Below are 21,797 nucleotides of genomic sequence, written 5' to 3'. Positions count from 1 at the left end.
AGGAGGGAGGGTGCGAGGGAGGGTTTGCAGAGGTGGGGTGTATTACTAAAGTGCCCAGATTTTGTATTTGATGTGATTATAACAAAATGTGACAACTCTGTCCTTTCTTCTATGTAACTTTGAAAAAGAAAAAAAAGCACTGGCTAGCCCAATTCTGTGTTATAACAACAATGATTTAAAATAAATAAAAAAAACTCCCAAATCTGTTTTTACTGTGTGGTTTATTATGTACAGTAGATGTTCCACTATTCTCCAGATTAGGCCTACAGACATTTCCCCATCTTCAGCAATTCAATTTTGATATTTTGGTAAAATAATCATGAAGGCACACTAACTAACATATACAACATTGCACATTCAATATATAAATTATTCTATCGGCTTCAAATTTCAAAGTGCAAACAGCTTGTGCAGATCACCAGGAGGCTCAGAGCTCTTCTGATCAGGGAATTCTGGGAATGTAGGATTAAAGTGCATGGAGACATATATAGACAGACCTACTTCCCAAATGCAGCCACGTTTAGTAGTATGTTACAAATAATACACTACAGAGGAAGTAACTTTATAGAAACTTTAGAAGAAGTACACTACATAGGAAGTACACAACAGGGGAAGTACACTACAGAGGACGTAAATGACAGAGGAAGTACATGACAGAGGAAGTACACGACAGAGGAAGTACATGACAGAGGAAGTACACAACAGAGGAAGTACACTACAGGGGAAGTACACGACAGAGAACGCGCACTGCAAAGAGGCACACAGGGCAACAGAGTTAGGAACAAGTCTTGAAAAGATTAGCCAGTCAGCTAACCAGTTAGACAGTCGATCCATTAACTGGTCAGCCTGCCAGTCACTCTGCTACCCAGTCCATCAGCCAGTCAATCTGTCAGTCAGCCAGTCAGTAAGTGATTCAGTCTCATTCAGTTAATAAACCAGCCAGTCAATCAGTCCCACAATAAGCAAGCCACTGCCGGCAGCCAGTCAGTCAGTTCCTTAACCAGTCAGGCAGTCCCAGCCTGGATCCTGCTCCTCAGCCTCTGAGCCACTGGCAGGAACTCCAACTCCCAGCATGCCCGGTGAAAGTCCCTCATATCGTCACTGGGGATCCACTGCAGAGCCTCTCTTTCATCTGAGCAAAGAGAGAGAAAGAGAAAGAAAGAGGGACAGTAAGAAATAGAGATCAGCCCAAAGCCCCATCCAAAAATATACATGAAAACAAAGAACAGAACGATCAGAAATATCCTACATGTGTTCGATAGGACATCTTGCATTGTACAGCATGTGTGTATGTATGTGTGTAACCAGAGCGGTCCTACCGAGGTACAGACTGAGGATGTCCAGCAGGGCCCCTCTCTCCTGGTTGTCCAGTGTCTGGAGGGACTCTCTCTCTGACCCCCCCACCTCCAAGAGGTTCCACAGGGTCTGACACACCAGCCCCCCCAGCTGCCAGTCCACGGGCCCAAAGACCCTCAGACAGTCTGCCAGCCTGCATGCACACACACACACACGTACCAAGATGAAAGCATGTACAGTATGCATACCCAATCACACATGCACACATGATCACACACACACACACCTTATTCACATGACAGCAAACAGCCTCACATGAGCGGTGGTGTGTTGGGTATTAGCTCCCCTTGACTGATCCGCTGGCTCAGATCTGAGAACTCTGTAGCTGCAGCTGTTACTCACGCATGACTGGGCTCCACCCCACCACCCTGAACCACTCTCTATCTAGCTGACCCCTCCACCCTGAACCACTCTCTATCTAGCTGACCCCTCCACCCTGAACCATTCTCTATCTAGCTGACCCCTCCACCCTGAACCATTCTCTATCTAGCTGACCCCTCCACCCTGAACCACTCTCTATCTAGCTGGACTCTAACTAGGATCCACCACTCACAACCATTCTCCAACTAGTTTCTGAAGCATCATAAGCCTGCCTCACACACACACACACACACAAACACACACACACAATAACAGAAGATGGCCCCCGATGACTGCAGCCCAGGGCCAGGGAGAGGGGCTTACTTGGTGGCAGCCCCCTGGTGTGTTAGTGTGGTTCTGCTGAGGGGGTCCAGGGCCAGGTTGATGAGCACCCCACAGGCAGAGAAACACACATCAGGACTCTTTGAGTCCAGCAGAGTCAGCACAAACAGGTGCACTGAGAGAAGAGAAGAAGAGAGCAGAAAGGGTTTGGTGTGCATACTGTGGGAAGGTGTCAACAGGACACAACAAAGACATTTGGACTCACAAACAGACATGCAGGCACACAAGCACACACACACACAAACACACACACCCACACACACACACCCTGGTGTTGCATGATGAAGTCCCGGACGTCCCTGGACTGGGACAGGTTTCCGTACACACGGGTGGCCTCCAGGACTGCTTCCATACTGGAGCTGAGAAGCAGCTTCAACATCACTGTGGAGGAGCAGGGAAGAGGGAGACCCAGCAAATAAGAGAACACCATTGAAGCAACCCAGAAGACTCCAGTCTTGTACTTGTACGAAAGCAAACATACATTTCACACACACACACACACCCAAACACACAGTCTTACTCTTGGCAATGGGCAGTTGTCTGTCTCGGACCACAGAGCTGCTTCCTTGGTAGTATGACAGGTTGTTGATGGTGGCTGCCACGTTTACCAGAAGCTCCTCGTTCTCCGGAGAACACTCTAGCTCTGGCACACACACACATCACATACACAAACACACGCACATATTTACGTATTGCACAAACAAACACAAACAATACGTCATTATTTACTTCCTAAAAAACATTAGCCTTGAAACACAGTTGGAAGGAAACGTCCAGAGAAAGGATTCGAGTCAGTCCCTAAACCCAAGGACCTTCACACAGCTTCATGTGGTCTTGGTGAGTGTTGCAGGCTGTTTGGCCGTGACCCTGATATCTAGGATACTTGAGAAGAGGACACCAGCATGGCAGGGCCTGCTGCCAGATGTCGTCAAAGCTTCACAGTAAATCACAGATCCTGTGGTCATGCTGCTGAGCAGAGCCTGCGTCAGAGAATGGCTTTCGTTTCTAGGACTGACTGGAAATGTTCTTTGGTGTGGTGGAGAATTTCTTCTCTCTCTCTCGCTTTACATCAATCTCACTTTCGTTCTATCTCTCTTTTATATTCAGATAAGCTGCATGATAAACTCTGATCAAAACAGGATATGGCTTAACCTGCCCTCTGTCTGTCTGTCATATGTTTCTCACACACCAGACTCACATCATCTTTCTTGTTCATCAAACAGTTCTATCTGCCCTTTGATATTCCATCACATATTGTATTTAATGGTATTTTGCATTCCCAGGTTCATGTTCTTGAACTCTATTTCTAGCCCCTTTCTCTTTTTCTGTCTCTATCTACCACTACTATATTTGTGATGTCATTCTGCCATACTGTCCTGCTAGGGCACTCAGATCTTCAGAACACTTGCTTTTAAATGTGTCACGATGTCGCTACAAATGAAAGGGGGATCAGGCTTTTTCTGTGGCTGGGCCAAAGCTTTGGAATGCTCTCCCTTATCATGTGAAGCCTGCTCCTTCATTGGATGTTTTAAAATCGACTCTAAAAACACATTTTTATTCCTTAGCTTTTGGAATCTTTTAATTGTTGTTTTATACCGTAGTTTTGCTATGCATTTTGGATCGATTTGCATTGTGTTAAATGTGCTTTATAAATAAAGGTTGATTGATTGACTCAACTCTCTCTCTCTGTGCCTATGCTATCCTGTAGGCCCAAGTGTGCTTCAAAAGAGAACACATACCGTGACAAGTGAAACAGTTTCACATCCACTAGAACCTCGTGTGTACACACACACACACACACACACACTCTCTCAGTTCTGGGCACCTCAGGAAGCTGACTACCACATGCGAGAATTTCCCATTTCAATATTTAGCACAAAAAAGAGCGAGAGAGAACACGGCAATGAAACTGAACAGAACATCCTGGCCTCTCGACAGAAACAGGAACACCTACTGTACAAAGTACTGTACCGAAATCACAAGAAGCCAGAGAAGGTGGTAAATAGGAGCGAGATGTGAGCTGAAACCAGGCAGAGCAGGAGGAGAAGCAGTGTACTGTACAGTGTAGAACATGACGACCTTCAAACCTGGCAACACAACACAGCCCACCGTATACTAGTTAACTTGCCAGGACCCACAAACCTGGCAACAAACCAGATTCACAGACTAAGGCGTTAAAAAGCAGGACTCTCAAACCTGGCAACAGTTGCATGTGTATGCATGCGTCACGGGCATGTGCGTGCATATCTGTGCGCGCATCTCTCCATGTGAGCGTGCGTGCATATCTGTGTGTGAGTCTGTGTGTCTTACCCAGTGTGTCTAGCAGCAGCTGTACACAGGGTGTGCTGGCAGCCAGCGCTGGGCCCACAGCTGAGTGGATGGACATGTTAGCCAGCACCCTCACCAGCTTCACCAGGACATCCTGGCCCCCTGCTCCAGAGTCCCTGGCTTGGGCTCGGGGGGTGGGGGGCTTGTGGGGGCCCATGGTTGGGTCCCTGGTCTGGGCTGGGGCAGTGGGAGATTCCCGTCTCTCCTGGTAGGTGTGGTAGAGGTCCAGGAGAACCTCCACACACTGTGGGGTCTGGTACAGCTGCTCCCTGGCCTCCTCGCTCCGAGACGCCAGGTTACCCAGAATGAAGAGCAGGCGCACCACCATGTCCTGAGGGGGACGGGGAGAGGGGCTGTCAGTGTGTGCGTGTGTGTCTGTGTTTGGGAAAAGAATACTCCTTGTCTACAGGTTGTTTCTCAGTGAAGTGCGTGTGTCAGCGAAACACACACACACACACACATTTCCCTGGCTGAGTGGTCAGACTGAAGTGTGGTGGGTGATGGTCTGACAGTTATCAGGACAGGCTGTCCCTCAGCGTGCTCGGTCAACAACATGACGTCCTGTGTGTGTGTGTGTTCATTTGTAAACTTTATAAGTGTGTGTGTTTGTCTCCTGGTTGAAAAAGTACTTGGCGCTGCTCTCTGATTGCCACCCCCACCTCCTACACCCCCACCCCTCACGTGGGACCCTTCCTGACGAACAACACAAAACACACACACACACCTGTTCATATACGTCTACACGTACACACACACAAACACACACTGTTGTAGATACGCTCGTACAGTACTTGAGACGCCTTGTACTTGAGTACATAAACACTGTGCCCTAAGTTAAACATGCTTTGTTGAGGTGCTTTATAAACAGAGAGTGAATAAAGCTCCCCAGGTTAACTACAAATTGTACCCCGCATTTATCCCGCAGACACTTGGAGGGGGTGAGTGAACACACCTGTTTCCGCTGGTGTTTGCTCAGCAGTAGTATAAATAGGTGGTAGCAGGCGGGGGTCTGGGCCAGGGCCAGGCAGCACTCCCGGTAGGACGACAGCTTACTGGGGGACACAGAGTACAACTGACCACTGACCATGCACTGTCTCTGGACGCTCTACACACACACACACAGAGTATGTCGACCATCTACACACACACAGACATACACACATATATTTACAGTACACGTGCCTACACACAGACTGTATGATCTGGAATATCTACGTCTGTGTGTGCATGTGCGTGTTTGTGTGTTCAATACCTGAATATTCTGGCAATGTTGGTACAGATGTCCTGGTCTCCGTGGTGATAGTGGAGCACCAGGCAGAGCTCTGATAGGATGCCGTGGTTAATAAAGAGAGGGCGGGAATCTGAGAGATCAGCCAGGTTCCTAAGGGTTGCAGTCAGCTGGACAGGTCAAAGGTCAGGGGAAGAGAGAGAGAGAGAGAGAGAGAGAGAGAGAGAGAGAGAGAGAGAGAGAGAGAGAGAGAGAGAGAGAGAGAGAGAGAGAGCGAGAGAGACAGAGACAGAGACAGAGACAGAGACAGAGAGAGAGAGAGAGAGAGAGAGAAAGACAGAGACAGAGACAGAGACAGAGACAGAGAGACAGAGACAGAGACAGAGAGAGAGAGAGAGAGAGAGAGAGAGAGAGAGAGAGAGAGAGAGAGAGAGAGAAGGCAGAAATACATTATGACCAAAAGTAATTCAAGTGTTGAGGAAGTGGTAGGAGCATAGTGTGAACTACTGCCATGTCCGGAACACAATTCCACTGTTTCTACACAACACATGGCCCTTCTCTGACCAAGACGATTTACAGGAAACTATTCAGAAAGGCTATAAATCACCCTGTATCATGAAGGAAACTATGATAAACACACACACATACACTACCAACATACTACACCCATTCTCAGAGCCCTTGCCAGCTAGAGCAGACGGACAAGGAGGCCAGAACATTCTATCAGGCTCATTTCCCTCTGCTAACAAGCTAACGAGGGGAGTTTGATTTCAACCCCAGCGCAACCCCAGGATGTTTTCCTGAGCAGATTGACATAGTTAACACTTGTCAGATCCTTTAGCTGGAGACACGGCCGACCCTGGACCCCAGTACAACGTGTTCCACTTCTAAAGAAACATGGACCAGACAGAAACAATAACATATTCTTTAATTGCAGGAAAAGTCCAATTAAAGTTTCCCCTCATTGCCCTCTGATTCTGGACTGGTATAAGAAATACTTCACATTCAGTTCCTCTGTGTTTTCCTCGCCAGCCTCACCCTGCCTTGTCTCCTGACTCTAACAGCTCCACCTAACCCTGCCATGTCTCCTGACTCTAACAGCTCCACCTAACCCTGCCATGTCTCCTGACTCTAACAGCTCCACCTAACCCTGCCTTGTCTCCTGACTCTAACAGCTCCACCTCACCCTGCCTTGTCTCCTGACTCTAACAGCTCCACCTCACCCTGCCTTGTCTCCTGACTCTAGCAGCTCCACCTCACCCTGCCTTGTCTCCTGACTCTAACAGCTCCACCTAACCCTGCCTTGTCTCCTGACTCTAACAGCTCCACCTAACCCTGCCTTGTCTCCTGACTCTAACAGCTCCACCTCACCCTGCCTTGTCTCCTGACTCTAACAGCTCCACCTAACCCTGCCATGTCTCCTGACTCTAACAGCTCCACCTAACCCTGCCTTGTCTCCTGACTCTAACAGCTCCACCTCACCCTGCCTTGTCTCCTGACTCTAACAGCTCCACCTCACCCTGCCTTGTCTCCTGACTCTAGCAGCTCCACCTCACCCTGCCTTGTCTCCTGACTCTAACAGCTCCACCTAACCCTGCCTTGTCTCCTGACTCTAACAGCTCCACCTAACCCTGCCTTGTCTCCTGACTCTAACAGCTCCACCTAACCCTGCCTTGTCTCCTGACTCTAACAGCTCCACCTAACCCTGCCTTGTCTCCTGACTCTAACAGCTCCACCTAACCTTGCCTCGTCTCCTCCACCTATGGTTCAGCCTCAGGCCGGAAGCTGGCTGACTCTGGATCAGATACTCCTGTTGTACGACTGTCATGTGTTTACATATAACATTGCTGAGTGCATTCACTGGGATGCTGACAAAGGAAGCTGCCCCTATGTAAAGGTCTGGGGTCCATTTACCCAACTTCAGCCTTACCTAGAAAACATTAACACACCAGTGACTCAGTGGTGTGGATAATGCACCCCCCCCCCCTTGTCCCAGCTCCACTCTTCTCTTTCTCCTTAAACCTGCTGGTCACTTTAACATCTTCCCCATGATTCACCATGCAAATACACCTGATCCTGCACTGTGGTACAGATAGATGGATACCGTGCAGTAGATAGAGACAGATAGATGGATACTGTACTGTAGATAGAGACAGATAGATGGATACTGTACTGTAGATAGAGACAGATAGAGGGGTACTGTACAGTAGATAGAGACAGATAGATGGATACTGTACTGTAGATAGAGACAGATAGATGGATACTGTACTGTAGATAGACAGATAGAGGGATACTGTACTGTAGGTAGAGACAGATAGAGGGATACTGTACAGTAGATAGAGACAGATAGAGAGATACTGTACTGTAGATAGAGACAGATAGTTGGACATACAGACGGACTATATTGGTCTCTTTCACCTTTTGTCCTCTACTGGGAATGTGTTCATACCCACAGATGTAAGGTTTACCCTAAACTGCTCTTCCACCTACAGAATGGAAACAGCGCTGACTAATCATTACCATCGCCATCCCAGCTGGAACTCTCCCTGCCCTGCCCTGCCCAGCCCTCCTCTCCTGTTCATTCATGTTGCTCCTGTCCACAGGTCACTGTGACTCATGGGTCAAACCATTCCCCTCCCTTCCTCACCTGCACCAGGATGTGTCCTGCCATTGTCAGCTGGGAGTGGCATGGCTGGGACACTGGGTGGAGCTTCTTTATGAGCTGGGAGGCCACACCTATACAGTCCTTAACCAATAGGAGCCTGACAAGAGAGCTGTTGCCAGACAGGAACTTCAGAGTGCCAACACAGTAGAGAAGAGCCTCACCGGACACACTCACATCCTCACTGTGTAGCACACACAGCAGGGAGTCTGGGGACCACAAATATGCATATTGTTACACATACAAAGGCAGGTGTGTACACAGACACACACACACACAAACACAAACACACACACAGTACCAATGATGGAGTTGTTGTGGAAGAAGGTGTCGTTGCTCTCACTCCGGCTGATCTTGAACATGAGTTTACAGATGTTCAGCAGGTTGTTACCACTTACACTCAGCTAGAGAGAAAAAAAGAAAGGCATTTATAGAAAATGGTCTTTTATATTCGGAATATTATTTTATTTCATATGCTGAAAATAATCAATAGATCCTCTATCATTTTTTGAAACCAACATACTTAAGAATTGATGTAGTTTGCAGTCTTTATGTTTACACTTGCATGCACGCACCCCAGCACACACACTCTACTGACCGCTAGGCACAGTTTGACGAGATGGAGATTAAGCTGGGCGGAGTTGAGGTCTATCAGGCGGAACAGTGCCCTGAGTAGTCCCGCCCTCTTCTTGCAATGCCGACCCAGCATGCCTCGCTCCGCCAGGGCGCCATAGAGACGGTTGCACACGTCACACAGGCTATCCACAGAGTCCTCAGCTCCACCTAAAGACATCATCAGAAAAATATTAGCCCATACAAATACATACACATGTAGGCAAATCTCACCGTATTAGGACTGAGCCCACCGACTTAGGTATAGGCTACACTGAACAGAGGAGACATACAGTCAGGGTCTGAGTGAATATGTACGATTAACAGCCAGTTAAGTTGGGTTTGTTCAGGCCTTTGAATTCTATGTAAGGTCAAGAATCCATCATGACACAAAAACACATATATTCATGTGGCCAGATTTACAGCTGGCTTAGGGGGAAGAGAACAGGGTGTGGTCCTGTTCCAAGTGTTTTTGAGGTAAGATAAATGTTTTCCTTCAGAAAGAAAAAACTAGGCTTGGCTTTCCCTTAAAGAGGTTGTTTGCTCACTTGACGAGACACTGCAATTTCCCAGAGAATCTGAAAGGTGTTTTATGCATGAGCCTGAAGGCACTTGGTACAATAAATATTTAATATTTATCTTTCAAATGAATTTCCATTAACTTCGTTGAGTGCTAAAATATTTAAAGCCGTGGAATTCATTTGGTGGTTGTCAGACTGCAGTGTGTGACTAGCTAGACTTTGTGGGGACACTAAACAAAGCACTATTTTGTTTCTATTTCTTCGACAGTTGAAATGTCCCTGCATGGTTTCATTTGTGTGTGTGTGTCTGTGTTCGTGCATCCAAACACTCAACTTAAAATTTCAACTATAACCAACAGTGAAAAGAAGATCATATGATAAACTTCCCCATAACAAAGTCATATGATTCTAAACCAGAGCTGTTTTCGCAAAAATTCTCAAGTTCCCATAAAATAATCAAATCATTTAAATAGGACTTTTTATACAGCAAACTCCTTTGTGCATTGAAGCAGATCTACAATTTATCTCTAGTCAGGGTCCTGCATTGGCTTCAATGTGTTTAACATCTGTCTGTACTCTTTCTTTATTGGTCTGTATGTGCTTAGAAACACTGTACCTGCAGCAACACACTCCAGCTTCAGAAGGAGAGGAGCTATGTCACTGTCCCAGACCAGGGCATCCTCCAGATCCTCCTGGCATCCTGCTTTGTCTCCAGGACTTAACTCTGAGAGATGTGGAGACAGGGAGAGACAGAGAGAAGAAAAGAACGAGGAAAGGAGAGACACACAGAGAGAGAGAGAGATACAGAGAGAGAGAGATACAGAGAGAGAGAGAGAGAGAGAGAGAGAGAGAGAGAGAGAGAGAGAGAGAGAGAGAGAGAGAGAGAGAGAGAGAGAGAGAGAGAGAGAGAGAGAGAGAAGAGAGAAAGGGAGGGGGGAAGGAAAGGGTAGAAAAACAGTAAGACAATAACCACCTCAAATCCTGACACGGAGCGTGCGGTTCACAAGTTCATATTCTCAAAATAAAACACTTGGCAGGAAGCTTGAAGTCTGTGTAAAAGGTCAGAGCTAGCTTCTATTTCCTGATTTATGTGTGTGAAAGAGTATGTTTGTACATACAGAAAAAGGGTGCGTGTGCGTGCCGTTCATGTATGTGTGCTTGCGTGTGTGCACATGCGCTTGCATGTGTGTGTGTGTGTGTGTGTGTGTATTGATCTCTATGTGTACTGTATCTGTGCATTGCTGTGTGTGAGTCTTTAGGGTTCTCATGCCTATTCACCAATCATTTGCATATCTCCCGGAGTGATACAGGAAGTAGTGGTGTCAACAGCTCACTCAGCTATTGGCTGGCTGCATATTGGAAGTGGGCGTCAGGCCCCTAGCAACAACACCCTGATCAGAGCCTGCCACATGTCAAGGCTCCTGCAGCTTCCAGGAAAGGCAGGTGTTTGTGTTGGCAGCATCTATGATTCAGCAATAACACATGTAGATCTTTGTGTAGACACCAGGTCCACAGTGGAGGCCTGGGTATGGCTAGCCAACATCCTTTAGAGTGTGTTTAGGGTGAGGTCAAGTTCCTCAACTGTTATCAAAGTAAATACATTGAATCTTTAAAGATAGTCAGAGATGTGGATATTTCCATATTTGTTGGACTGGTGTCATTGGTGACTTTGGGAATCAGGACCAACCTTTTCTGGCTGATGCACTCTGCTTGGCTGGTGCGTTGGATGAGACGACACAACTGGGAGGACATCTAATTCTACTGCACACAAACACACAAACTGCAGTTGGTTAGACCGACATTTTTATGTGTGTGTGTGTGTGGTAGGGCTGTTTGATTAGATCTGGATCCTAATCATTTGTTAGCTGGGTACACGACATGCAAATTGAACATTTCCAAACCCTTTCCTCCAGGTCATGGTGAGTGAGAACGGCTAAACCTTTGGCGGGCACAACCACTGAATGAGGCTCTGCAGCATGTTCAGTTCCTTTAGAGGCCACCAGGTGTCCCCAGTGCAGCACATGTTCAGAAACCGAGTTCACACACTGAACCCTACTTTACATTCTGTGTACACACACACAGTGCCTGTGCGCGTCTCTCTTCTGGTGTGCATGTGGGTGTTTGTTAGCACCTATCAGAGTGCAGTCAGGAAACTCTGACTCAGGAAGTGAGGTCTAAGTTCTGCGGCCAGCATTGGTAAGGCCGTTTGTGCATTGTCACTGAGTTCTCACACAAGTTCACCAGTTACAAGGCACTGTCAATATTACCCTGGGCTGTACCTCACAGTCTCTTATAGGAAGTAGGTTGCCTTTAACACCAGGTATTGTCTCACAGAACGTGAGTTTTTATATGAAATTGTACAAGAGGGAGGGGAACAGTGATAAGCATACTTCTGAAAGCTGCAACCTCATTTAGCACTGTGTTTCTATCTGATGATCTACTACTCACCTAAATAGGGTACATCCAGTTAAGAAAGGGATTCTGGAACTATTCATTATTGTTAGAAACTATCTGAAGCCGGTTACAAACTTCTATATAAGCTAAACTCCACAACGTGGTTTTAAAAGTCGAGCTTGGACCAAGCAGAGTCCTAATAGTGAACCTTCACAGAATACATTTGGACCAGGTTCCTCTAAATGTAAGAGAGAGAGAGAGCTTTGGGTATGTATGATGGTATTAAGAGGCTGATAATAAGGGCTCTTTGTGTGTAGATAGTCCATTCTCCCAGACATGACCTCATCCCTGTCTTGGATCTGCCCGCTCCCTGTGGGCAGCAGCCGCAGCAGCAGGCGCAGCAGACAGCCTGCCAGCCTTGCCCAGATGGGCACCTCAATCTAATAGTGAGCCATTTGGAGCTTTAAAGCCCTGGCTTATCGTAGAAAAAGTACCAGGAGATGTCTAATCTCTCCCTTCCCTCTCTCTCTCCCCATCTCTCCTCCAACTCTCTATATTAATCTGGCGGGCTGTCTGTCTGTAATGGGTCATGCTGCACACAAGTCTAGAGACAAAAGGTTAGCAGCAGTGTGTAGTAGCAGGTTCTCCTGTCTTCTAAACAAAACATATAGATTACACCTGAGTGAAAGGTGCACCAGCTCTCATCCACCACCCGTCTGCTTCAAAACACAAAGCCAGCAAGGAGATTCATAGGGACTTTCCAGAGAAATCAGATATGGTGATTTCACATCTATCCTTTCCTAACTGGATTAGAGTGTGTAAGAGAGGGCAGTAGCCAACAGCCACTGGCCTGGACTTCCTGTAAAAGTGTTTTATGGTCATTCCCCCCCCCCCCCCCCAGCTGGTCCAGCCAATCGATACGTGGATGGATTTTAACAACAGCTCATCGTCCGGGCGACCTGAGTTATGCCCCAACGGCTGATGAGGTTGGCGGAAAAAAATAGTCTGTTTTTGACATCTCTGGATTTGGGAGGTGTCCACAACGACAGCTGAGAGTGGTAAAGGATGGAGGTTGTTTCCTTGGCGATGGGTTTGGCTAAAAGGTTGACTGGCCAATGGCAAGAAGGCTGAGGATCTATGAGCAGGCTGGAGATGGGTTATTGTCAGTGTGGAGAGGGTGGTCCATCTGAGAGGAGGTGACTGATAGTAAAGCATGAACACCAGCACTCAAGCAGTATTTCAGGGTGATGCAGTATAGTTATGTGAACGTTTCATATATATATGTATCTATATATATATATAGATCTATATATCTATATACTGTTTGGTTGTTAGGTACTTTTATATTATTAAGTTGCCATGTAAGCTCGGACAAAGTGTGATCTTGTGCACATTTGCTACAGCTCTTTCTCTCAAGCAACGCAGAGTTACTTAAAAGACAACTGATAGAATACCTTGATTATACTTGCAGATTCAATCTGCATTTTGTTAAAAACAAAATGGAGAAAGAGAGGCAACAAAGAGTGGGTGGCGGATGTCCTTGACTCTGACATAGGAGGTGAGACAGATAGAACTGGCACAAAGAGTAAAAGGCAGGATTGGGCCAAAGAAAGGGAGAGAAAATGAGAGAGAGACAGGTTCACCTTTCGCTGCTTGTCCTGCGAAGGGGTGGTCTGGGGGAGCTTATCTGATCCTTCTCTGGGCCCCCAGGGAACTCACTCCTGGGGCGTCTCCTGTCCCTCCCCCTGGCTAACAGCTCCTTCTGCTCTGGGCTGGAGTCTGGGTTTACTGTCTCCCTCACTACACAGAGAAGAAAGAACTCAGCAAAGGAACCAGAGTTACAGGAGATGGGGGCCAGATTCATTTCCCATTCAAAACAGCTGAGGTAAATTACGTTTTCCACCCAAACCACCCTACAGAATGTAAATCAGGTAAAATGTCAGTCTGTCAATGACTCCATTCTTTTCCCTCAGGGAGAAAAGTCAGTTGCAGAGCCCTGTCTGCACAGGTGATTAAATATGACTGGTGGCCCGTGACACGTTTCCTTACAATAATAACCTGCTCATGTTTTGGTTGCAGCATCTACAGACCATCTCTCTCTCTCTCCATCTGAATGTTCTTTCCCTCTAAAATGTTCTCATTCATACCCACCACATCTCTCCATTCCCTCATTCTTGTTTTGTCTTTTCCCATACTTTTTGACTATCAAAGTAAATTAGTCAAATACTCATACCAAGAACAATGTGCAGTGAAATGCTTAACTCTGCCAACTCAGGCCAAACTCTCAGATACTCACATACACCATCACTGTCTTTCACTCCATCCCCTTTGTCTGTCTGTCTCTGTCAATCATCCTCCCTTGTTTAACCACCAAACTCCCCCCCCCAACACACACCATACGCACTTCCACACACCACCCAGGCCACCTACTCTCTCTTGGCCTCGACACAGGAGGCAGTGTGGTTAGAGACCCAGTTCTGAGGATGCGAGCCCTTCCCCCTGGCCACCCGCCACCATCCCTCAGCTCCAAAGGGTTGGAGGGGGGTCTGGGGAGAGTCTTGGGGATGACGGGCTCCTCATCAGGACCCACAGGCAACCTGGGCTTCTGGAAACACATAGAAGGAAGAATGAATACAGGATAACACTAAAAAATGATCATTTGTACCCTAATTTAGATCTAGGCCTTGTCACCAATACCATGTTACTTTTACAATATAAAAAAGAATGAATGTAAAAATGTATTGTGTAGTGTTCGTCGGAAAGCAAGACTTTAAACGTGCATGATTTAGTGGAGAGAGGCGATTTCCGGAACCTGGCCTGGATTCTGGCAAGTCAAAATTCCGAGAGTGGAGGCTGCAGAAGCACAAAAAGGAAACATCTTCATTGGTTGGGCTGCATGAGAACATGACTTACATAAGAAGGAACCCCTACACATATCAGTCAAATAAACTCAGATCCTATTTGTGAAACAATTTTTTTACATTCAAATGGAAGGACTTTAAAGGACTCCCACAGACACTGTTGAAACACAACCTAAGTCCTCAGAGAAGACAAGGAAAGGATTGACACATGGAGCCAGGATGGGGAAGATCTGAGATCTGACCTGAATGCGGACGGAGGTCGCCCCTCATGGAGGGCGCGGGTTGAGCTATTCCCAAACAGCTGCCTGTGGTTCTCTCTGGGGGTAAAAGGTCGCTGTGTGCGTAGGGTCCGCAGCGACTGACGAGCTTCGTTGACAATCTCTGCGCTGGTTTTCCTATGGGTGCTGGGAGTCAGGGTGAACGGATTGGATTTATCACGCTTCCGATCCAGAGAGGACATTTTGTTATGGTTTGTAACAAGACCACGTGACATTTACAGGAGCTGGTTCATAGTTGAGGGTTGTCTTGGCATTCCGTCACTGAGGAGTAGAAAGACACAGTATTAACTCCTGCATATAAAATAGAATAAAACAGAAATTGTAGAATATGTATCGCACATTGACATTATTTTTCCTGTGGGAACAAGGAAAAAGTATGCATGGAAATAGAAATGCATAACAATTTCATATACACTAAGGAATGCAAAAAAACGACTATGGCAAATTGACTGAGTGAACGGAGGAATATTGTATGTGAAAGCCTCACTCTCTGTTGACAAGTTTTCAAACTTCTCTTCACTATAATATGGATGGCTTGCTGTGAATGAGACAGCCTGCGCGTTCACGCTCAGTCACTATGGTAACCAAGTGCAGCGGTGGAAGGTAACCTTGTTAGCTTTGACAACAAACCAGAGAGGCTCGAAAAGTCACGCAAACTAAGAATACAGACAAAACGTCGTGAACGTTACATTATATACTATTTAATAACCAGTGAGTTTCAACCGTCAACCCGATAAAGAGAGCTCAACATGTATGCATTCATAGAGTTGGGAGAGTTGGGAGACTTAGAAGACTGTCTTAGAACAGTTAGTTAACGTTAGCTGGTGACAGTACAGTACTAGCAGTATGTTCTTAGCTTAGTAAATACCTTATTGAACGAGATGATTAGCTATTCCTACTACTGAACAAACAGAATGCCGAATAATTTATTCTGAAAGTAAACTTACCACTGCTTGGTGACCGTTATTCCAGGAGTCAGTCACTAAGAGTAGAAATCCAAAACCCTTGTAGACACAGGTAAGGTTGTGGTTGCCAGTGACTTTTTGAGTTAGCATAGCCTCGTTAGCCTGTTGCAGAAAATGAATGATTGGGGCACGAGCCTACAGGCACGAGCAATGCATGTATTCACGCGCACTTCATGCATCAGTCCTGTCTCTTCATGGGCCATGACAGGGAAAATACGGGTCATTATAAGGGCGGGTATCTTTCTGCTTTAATCTTTCTGCAGAATCTCCTTGTTTTGATCATGTAGGATTAACGGGATCTTAATGCATACATCATATTTGTAAAATTAGCAGTTGTATGTTATTTTTTGTACTATTTAACCCATGTGCCTGACCATGACCAATCTCACTTCTGGACTCGGTTCATGTCTTTCAAATCCCAGCCCAGTTATATCTGGTCACAAATGTTTTAATTTAATAAAATATTTGAGCATGGTTAACAATAATATAAACAGCTATTTATTTATTTAGCTGAGACTGCACTCTGTCCTTCAGTTGATCAGCCGTTAGTGCTCAAAATCCTGATTTATACCCCTGGCTAAATGAAAAATCAGCATTAATGTGTCAGACACCATAAATCTCTCTCTCTCTTTATCTGTTCTCCCAGCTACATAAAGCCACCTCTGACATTAAGCTCATAATTAAGCACTAAAACACTGGTACTGTGCTTGACTCAACTGGAGACAGAAAAGATAGGAAACTGTATATTCCCCCAGACAGACACTCACACAATACACACAAACACGGTTATCATTTATCAAAGACACAGGCCGAGCACAGATTTTGATTATTTACATTTATTTACAATCCTATATGAGCCCTCCAGGTTTGTAGTGTGCAGTGCACCCCAGTGAGTGGAGGACATACTTTCATGAGCTATTTGTTGTTTTTCCATTGTAGGTTGTCATGGTTAGGGTCAGGTTAAAATGATGCTGTTTCTAAATCTCCACCTCTCCCCCTTCAGTCTTTTTAAAGGTACACATTAGAGCACATGCTCTGTGCAGTTCAATCAGTAGTTCTTTTTTAGTTTACAAAAAAAAAAAAACGTATCACAGTATTGTGACGTCATGGAAAATACGAATGCTGTATCATCAAAGATTTGGTACCTGTGCAGTATTTAAGCAGTGAGCAGCAATGACGACAAAGGGCATATACAGTGGGGTTCTTTATTAGGATTTATAGATGCATGCAGTTAAATGGCATGCTTGGGATACACTTGGGAAATGATGCTAAATAATTACAATTAACAAATATTCTAAACAGTAACAGAATAGCTTGAATGTGACTTTGCAAAATTGTGAAAAAGTCCTTCATATTAGAATTCAAAGCCTGTAAAAACATATGTGCCACCATTGTGGACCCTTTTAGAAGTGAATTGGTCAGATTTTTTAATCAGCAAAAAAACGAACCTTTCAACAACTGTAATGGCTGATCTAGCGGGAAAAGATTGTCTGCCATTTTGTGGTTCGTGACGTTGTTTAATATAAACAAGAGGAGGCACAAAATGGTGGGGGGACTTACGACATTGTCTTCTTCACCCAAAGTTTCGCTTTGAAACACTGCTCCGTAGGAGGATGCAGGGCTTCCACACTGCATTCCTGCTTCTCCATGTTAAACCAATACCCAGTCGCCCCCTGCCCCTCAACACAGCCGTACTGGAGGAAAGACCTCCTGCTTTAGTTCATCTGTCCACTTAATTTCTCCGTAAAGTCTTCGTTCCCATTAACAGCTTCCTCTCGTAGTAGAAAGCATACATAAATGTGAAAGCAATAAGCAGGTAGACTAGTAGACTTCTATCAATATTGATAAACTAACTCAGGATAGACTCATAGACACGGTGAGTACAGCAACCGTACTCTGAGTCAACTCACGCTTCGTGCTGGGTCAGTTTAACCCATGGAGATGGGTCGAGTGCTCACCAAGGATCAGGTCGGTCTGGTTTTGCACATTCGTCCACTCGGAAACCTATTCGCCCCCTGCCAACCCACCCCTTTTTATTTTTTACAAAGTGATATGTACATCAGAGCACTCTTATGTCTCCCTGTTTGGATTTAAATAGCCCTACATGCTTCAGTCTCCTGGATACAGTAAAGCTGATTGGTCGAGATTGCATGCAGGGCAGGCCCAATCAGAGGGCATCAGAGTATTGCTTCCCAGCCAATGGGAGGAGGAGGATGTCTCTGTGAGTTCCTTGTCACTAGGGGAGGGGGATGCAGTGGCAGGACAGTTGGCATTAACGTGGTGAGGCATCACAGGCTGTTACACTCAGACATTATACCTATGATACAGACTGCCAGCTGCTACATGAATACAGGAAGCGAAAGGCAAGCGGGAGAAAGCATTAAGATGGGGCAGCTCTCACCAGTGCAACAACTCCTCCCCCCTCCCACACACACACACACACACACACCATTAAATATACACGCAGACTCCCACACACACTCATGAATACACATTGATTCACACACACATGCACACGCGTCTCTGTTATCAGCACCACACACGTCACAGGAATGAATGGGTTGATCTGTGAGTGCTGTCGGCCTCCTTGAAGACGATGCGTCTCCCTGGCAACCAACTACGTCTCTGGCCACAAGCTCAGTATGACAGAGAGCACACAGCAGACATGGAGGGTAGAGGGGAGGCGCCACTCTCTTCCATCACTCCATCACCTCTTAGAACTGGGCACTATGATGAAGGGGTCTCTCTCCCTCCTTCCTCTCACTCCTTATCTTTCTCTCTTTATTTCTCTCCCTCTTTGTCTCTGTCTCTCTCTCTCTTTCCCTATCTTTCGACAGTGTTTGCTCCTCTCTTTCCTCCAGCTAACCCACAGCCCCATCCCCCTTTCTCTCTTGCTTTTCCTCTCTCCCTGCAAAATCATCATCTATCCCCCTTGTCCAGTTCCTTGTTGTCAAATGTCCCCTCCTTCTGAAACAATTTCTTTAAAATGGCTTGAATAATTGTCAATTATTCAATGTAAATCATGCACGGATCGCATGACTGATGCTTCAGAGGACTGCTGATTCTTGTCTGTCTGACTAAAATATAAACACAAGTCTTATGTGCCACCCCAGCAGTCTGGCCAACAGGATACTCTTGGACAATATGCCTTTGGCCTGTTTCTTTCTCTTCCTTCCATAATCTCTTTTTTTATTCTTTTGTTTCTTCTTTCTCTCTGTCTATCTCTAACTTCCCTATAAGGTGCCCCCCCCCAGTCACCACCTCTAAGAGGAAGATAAGGAAGCCCTTAGTCAGGCAAAGCAGGCGTTTGTCAGCGAGCTCATGTTGTAATGTGAGAGAGATTAGCGGTGGAGAGCAGTCCATGTCATTGCGAAGGGTCAGAAACCACAGCTTGCCCAGTGAGGCCTTCGCTACAACATAAAAGCTTACTGCTGTACTGATACGATGACATTTATAGCCTTTCAAGATGTCAGATTTGGAGCTATGCAAAGTTAGAAAACCCTGACACTACCGAGTTCAAATACGTTTTTTTAAGGATGGCCTTCTGAAACAGACGGGGAGCACTGAACAGAACAGAACAATGTGGTTTGCTTATTTCTTCTGGTGATAAAAGATAGATAAAATACAGCTTTTTCTGCTCACTCAGAAGTTAGACATTGAAGCCCTTCTTAATCAAACTTTGTTCATACGCAACCTTTTTTGGAAGGGAGAGTAAAAAAGAAAGAGATAAACTAATGATGTCATGCAATTCTTAACTTATTGCTGAATTGTTGACTTTTATTCACGAGTCAGGTAACTAGCAGAAGCAGATATGCCTATTCTGGATTTGGAGAAGTATGTATGTACAACCATAATTTACACAGTAGACAGACATTCAAATAGAGCAGACACTCTATCATAGCTGTCATCTCTGTCTGTCTGTCTGTATGGAAAATACCCATCCCTTATACCCTTACACTCATATTACACACACACAGGTATTTTAACACACTCTTAAACACCCTCAGAAACACACACACACTTTCAACACACACGCACACACACTTTCATCTAGACATATGGTTATTCCAGTTGCTCCGTACACAGAGGCAAAACAAACATGATACCAGTAATAGATATGATGCGCAGTAGCCGTTTAAAATATAAACACGCTCATGCACACACCCACACACACACACACACACACACACACTTAAAGGCAAATACAGGCGACACTGTAGTTATTATCTGTGTCTCTTACTTCCACAAACTAGGCCTCCCCAGAGAGGCATGTCTATCTCATCTATAATGTTAATCACATGTGCACAGACCCCCGTCCTATCCTGAACTAACTTAATTACTGTCTATTAATAAACAGCTGTGTGTATGCATGTGTGCATCTGTGTGTGTGTGTTTGTGCGAGTGTGTTGGTGCGATTCTGGCTGTCTGTTACCTGGGCTCATCTTTTATACGACAGCCAGCATGGCCTTTTTCACCAAGGCCCAGTGACGACATGCATACACTGACTCACTCCTACACAATGCGATTTGCCTACACTCACAATCTGCTCTGGCAACAACAAGCCAACAGCATGGAGAACAAATACTGTGTCTCTGACGCACTTCGCCACACTTCTGAAAAGACTTCTGGCTCCACAATATACATTCTCAAAACTGCTTAACTTTGGATCGTTAAAAAGCTCAAATGAAAAAATGAAATTAGCAATGGAGCGCTCAATATGTCTGCAAATGACCTTACACTGCTAAGGCCAGCACAATGTAGGTGATGCTTTCCATGATAACTGATTGTATGGCTATTACTGAAGGGAATACTCACACACACACATACAGTACGTGTCAGTTCACAGCATCTTCAGTTAGAATCCTGATTTTCTTACACCCTTCCTCCAGGTCTTGACTTCTTTTGTGTGTGTGGTCAACCCCCACCCAGGCAGTGTTATGTTGAGAACAGGAGATCTCCTGTGACCACTGTCATAACTAGCCTTCTGCTTCCCCTTGAACAATGGATTCTCTTTCTCTCCCTCCTTTCTCTCTAATCCTGCCATGATCTACTTGTGATTAATGGTGATGGGTTTTTCTATCCCCTCATGGGTTTACACACACATTCACACACGTGTGTGTGTGTGTGTGTGTGTATGCCTGTTTATACAGCATCTGCATATGTCTTTGTATGTTTATACCACACAGTGTGTGTGTGTGTGTGTGTGTGTGTGTGTGTGTGTATGTGTGTGTGTACATATAGATTATGTACAGTTTGTATGTGTGTAGCTATTATGTGGTATGGAGATGTAGCACACACATCAAACCCAGAAGAGATCTTTTCTCAAGCCATATTGTCATCTTTCTCCTCCTGCTGCTTCTCCTCCTCTTTTTCTTTCCTCTTCTCATCCTCCAGGTTTGACAACACCTGTCTCCAGAAAACTGTTGAGCTCTCCTATCTGTTTCAGCAGCCATGAGAGGACGGGTGGAGAGGGAAATAGAGAAGGAAGAGAATGAGAAGAGTGAAAGAGGTGGAAATCTGCTAGGAGAAATAATACAGAGATGAGAGTGGGAGGAGAAAGATGATAATAAAGCTGCTTGTGCTTTCCCTAGTGGTTTTAATGGTGAATGCGGGTCATAACTCTCTCTCTCTCTCTCTCTCTCTCTCTCTCTCTCTCTCTCTCTCTCTCTCTCTCTCTCTCTCTCTCTCTCTCTCTCTCAGTCACACACACTCAGACACACACATGCACACAGACACACACATACACACACAGCCCCAGAGCGATGCTTTAGTGCCTTTGTGTCTTTGTGCTTGTCCTGACCCACCATTGGGGCCAGCGATGAAGAGATATATGGACGTGCAGAGAGCAGTGACCTTGACATTCAGAGTGTGTGTGTGACAGTGTGTGTGT

At 45.7% G+C, this 21,797-nt stretch overlaps 1 protein-coding gene across 2 annotated transcripts; it reads right to left on the bottom strand.

Moving 5' to 3' along the window:
• Positions 1-202: 202 nt before the first annotated feature.
• armc2 (armadillo repeat containing 2) lies at positions 203-16,207 on the bottom strand. Of its 2 annotated transcripts, none has more exons than XM_084699225.1 (18): positions 15,890-16,207; positions 14,907-15,203; positions 14,584-14,656; positions 14,234-14,408; positions 13,447-13,603; positions 11,097-11,167; positions 10,026-10,133; positions 8,875-9,059; positions 8,578-8,680; positions 8,262-8,485; positions 5,639-5,784; positions 5,339-5,438; positions 4,369-4,717; positions 2,579-2,701; positions 2,326-2,439; positions 2,041-2,173; positions 1,320-1,489; positions 203-1,132 (listed from the first exon to the last, which is right to left on the bottom strand). In XM_084699225.1, exons 2-18 carry the CDS (start codon positions 15,155-15,157, stop codon positions 1,005-1,007), a joined length of 2,610 nt encoding a protein of 869 aa, XP_084555351.1. In that variant the 5' UTR covers positions 15,158-15,203; positions 15,890-16,207; the 3' UTR covers positions 203-1,004. The 2 variants fall into 2 exon arrangements, with proteins under 2 accessions (XP_084555351.1, XP_084555350.1); XM_084699224.1 differs by having other exon boundaries at positions 11,097-11,170; positions 15,890-16,206.
• Positions 16,208-21,797: the final 5,590 nt, after the last annotated feature.

The sequence above is a fragment of the Hypomesus nipponensis genome, chromosome 6, assembly GCF_054491055.1.
Source record: "Hypomesus nipponensis isolate SF chromosome 6, ASM5449105v1, whole genome shotgun sequence".
NCBI classification, from domain to species: Eukaryota; Metazoa; Chordata; class Actinopteri; order Osmeriformes; family Osmeridae; genus Hypomesus; species Hypomesus nipponensis.
Note: the sequence above shows the minus strand (reverse complement) of the source record. Positions and strands in the feature narration are given on the sequence as shown.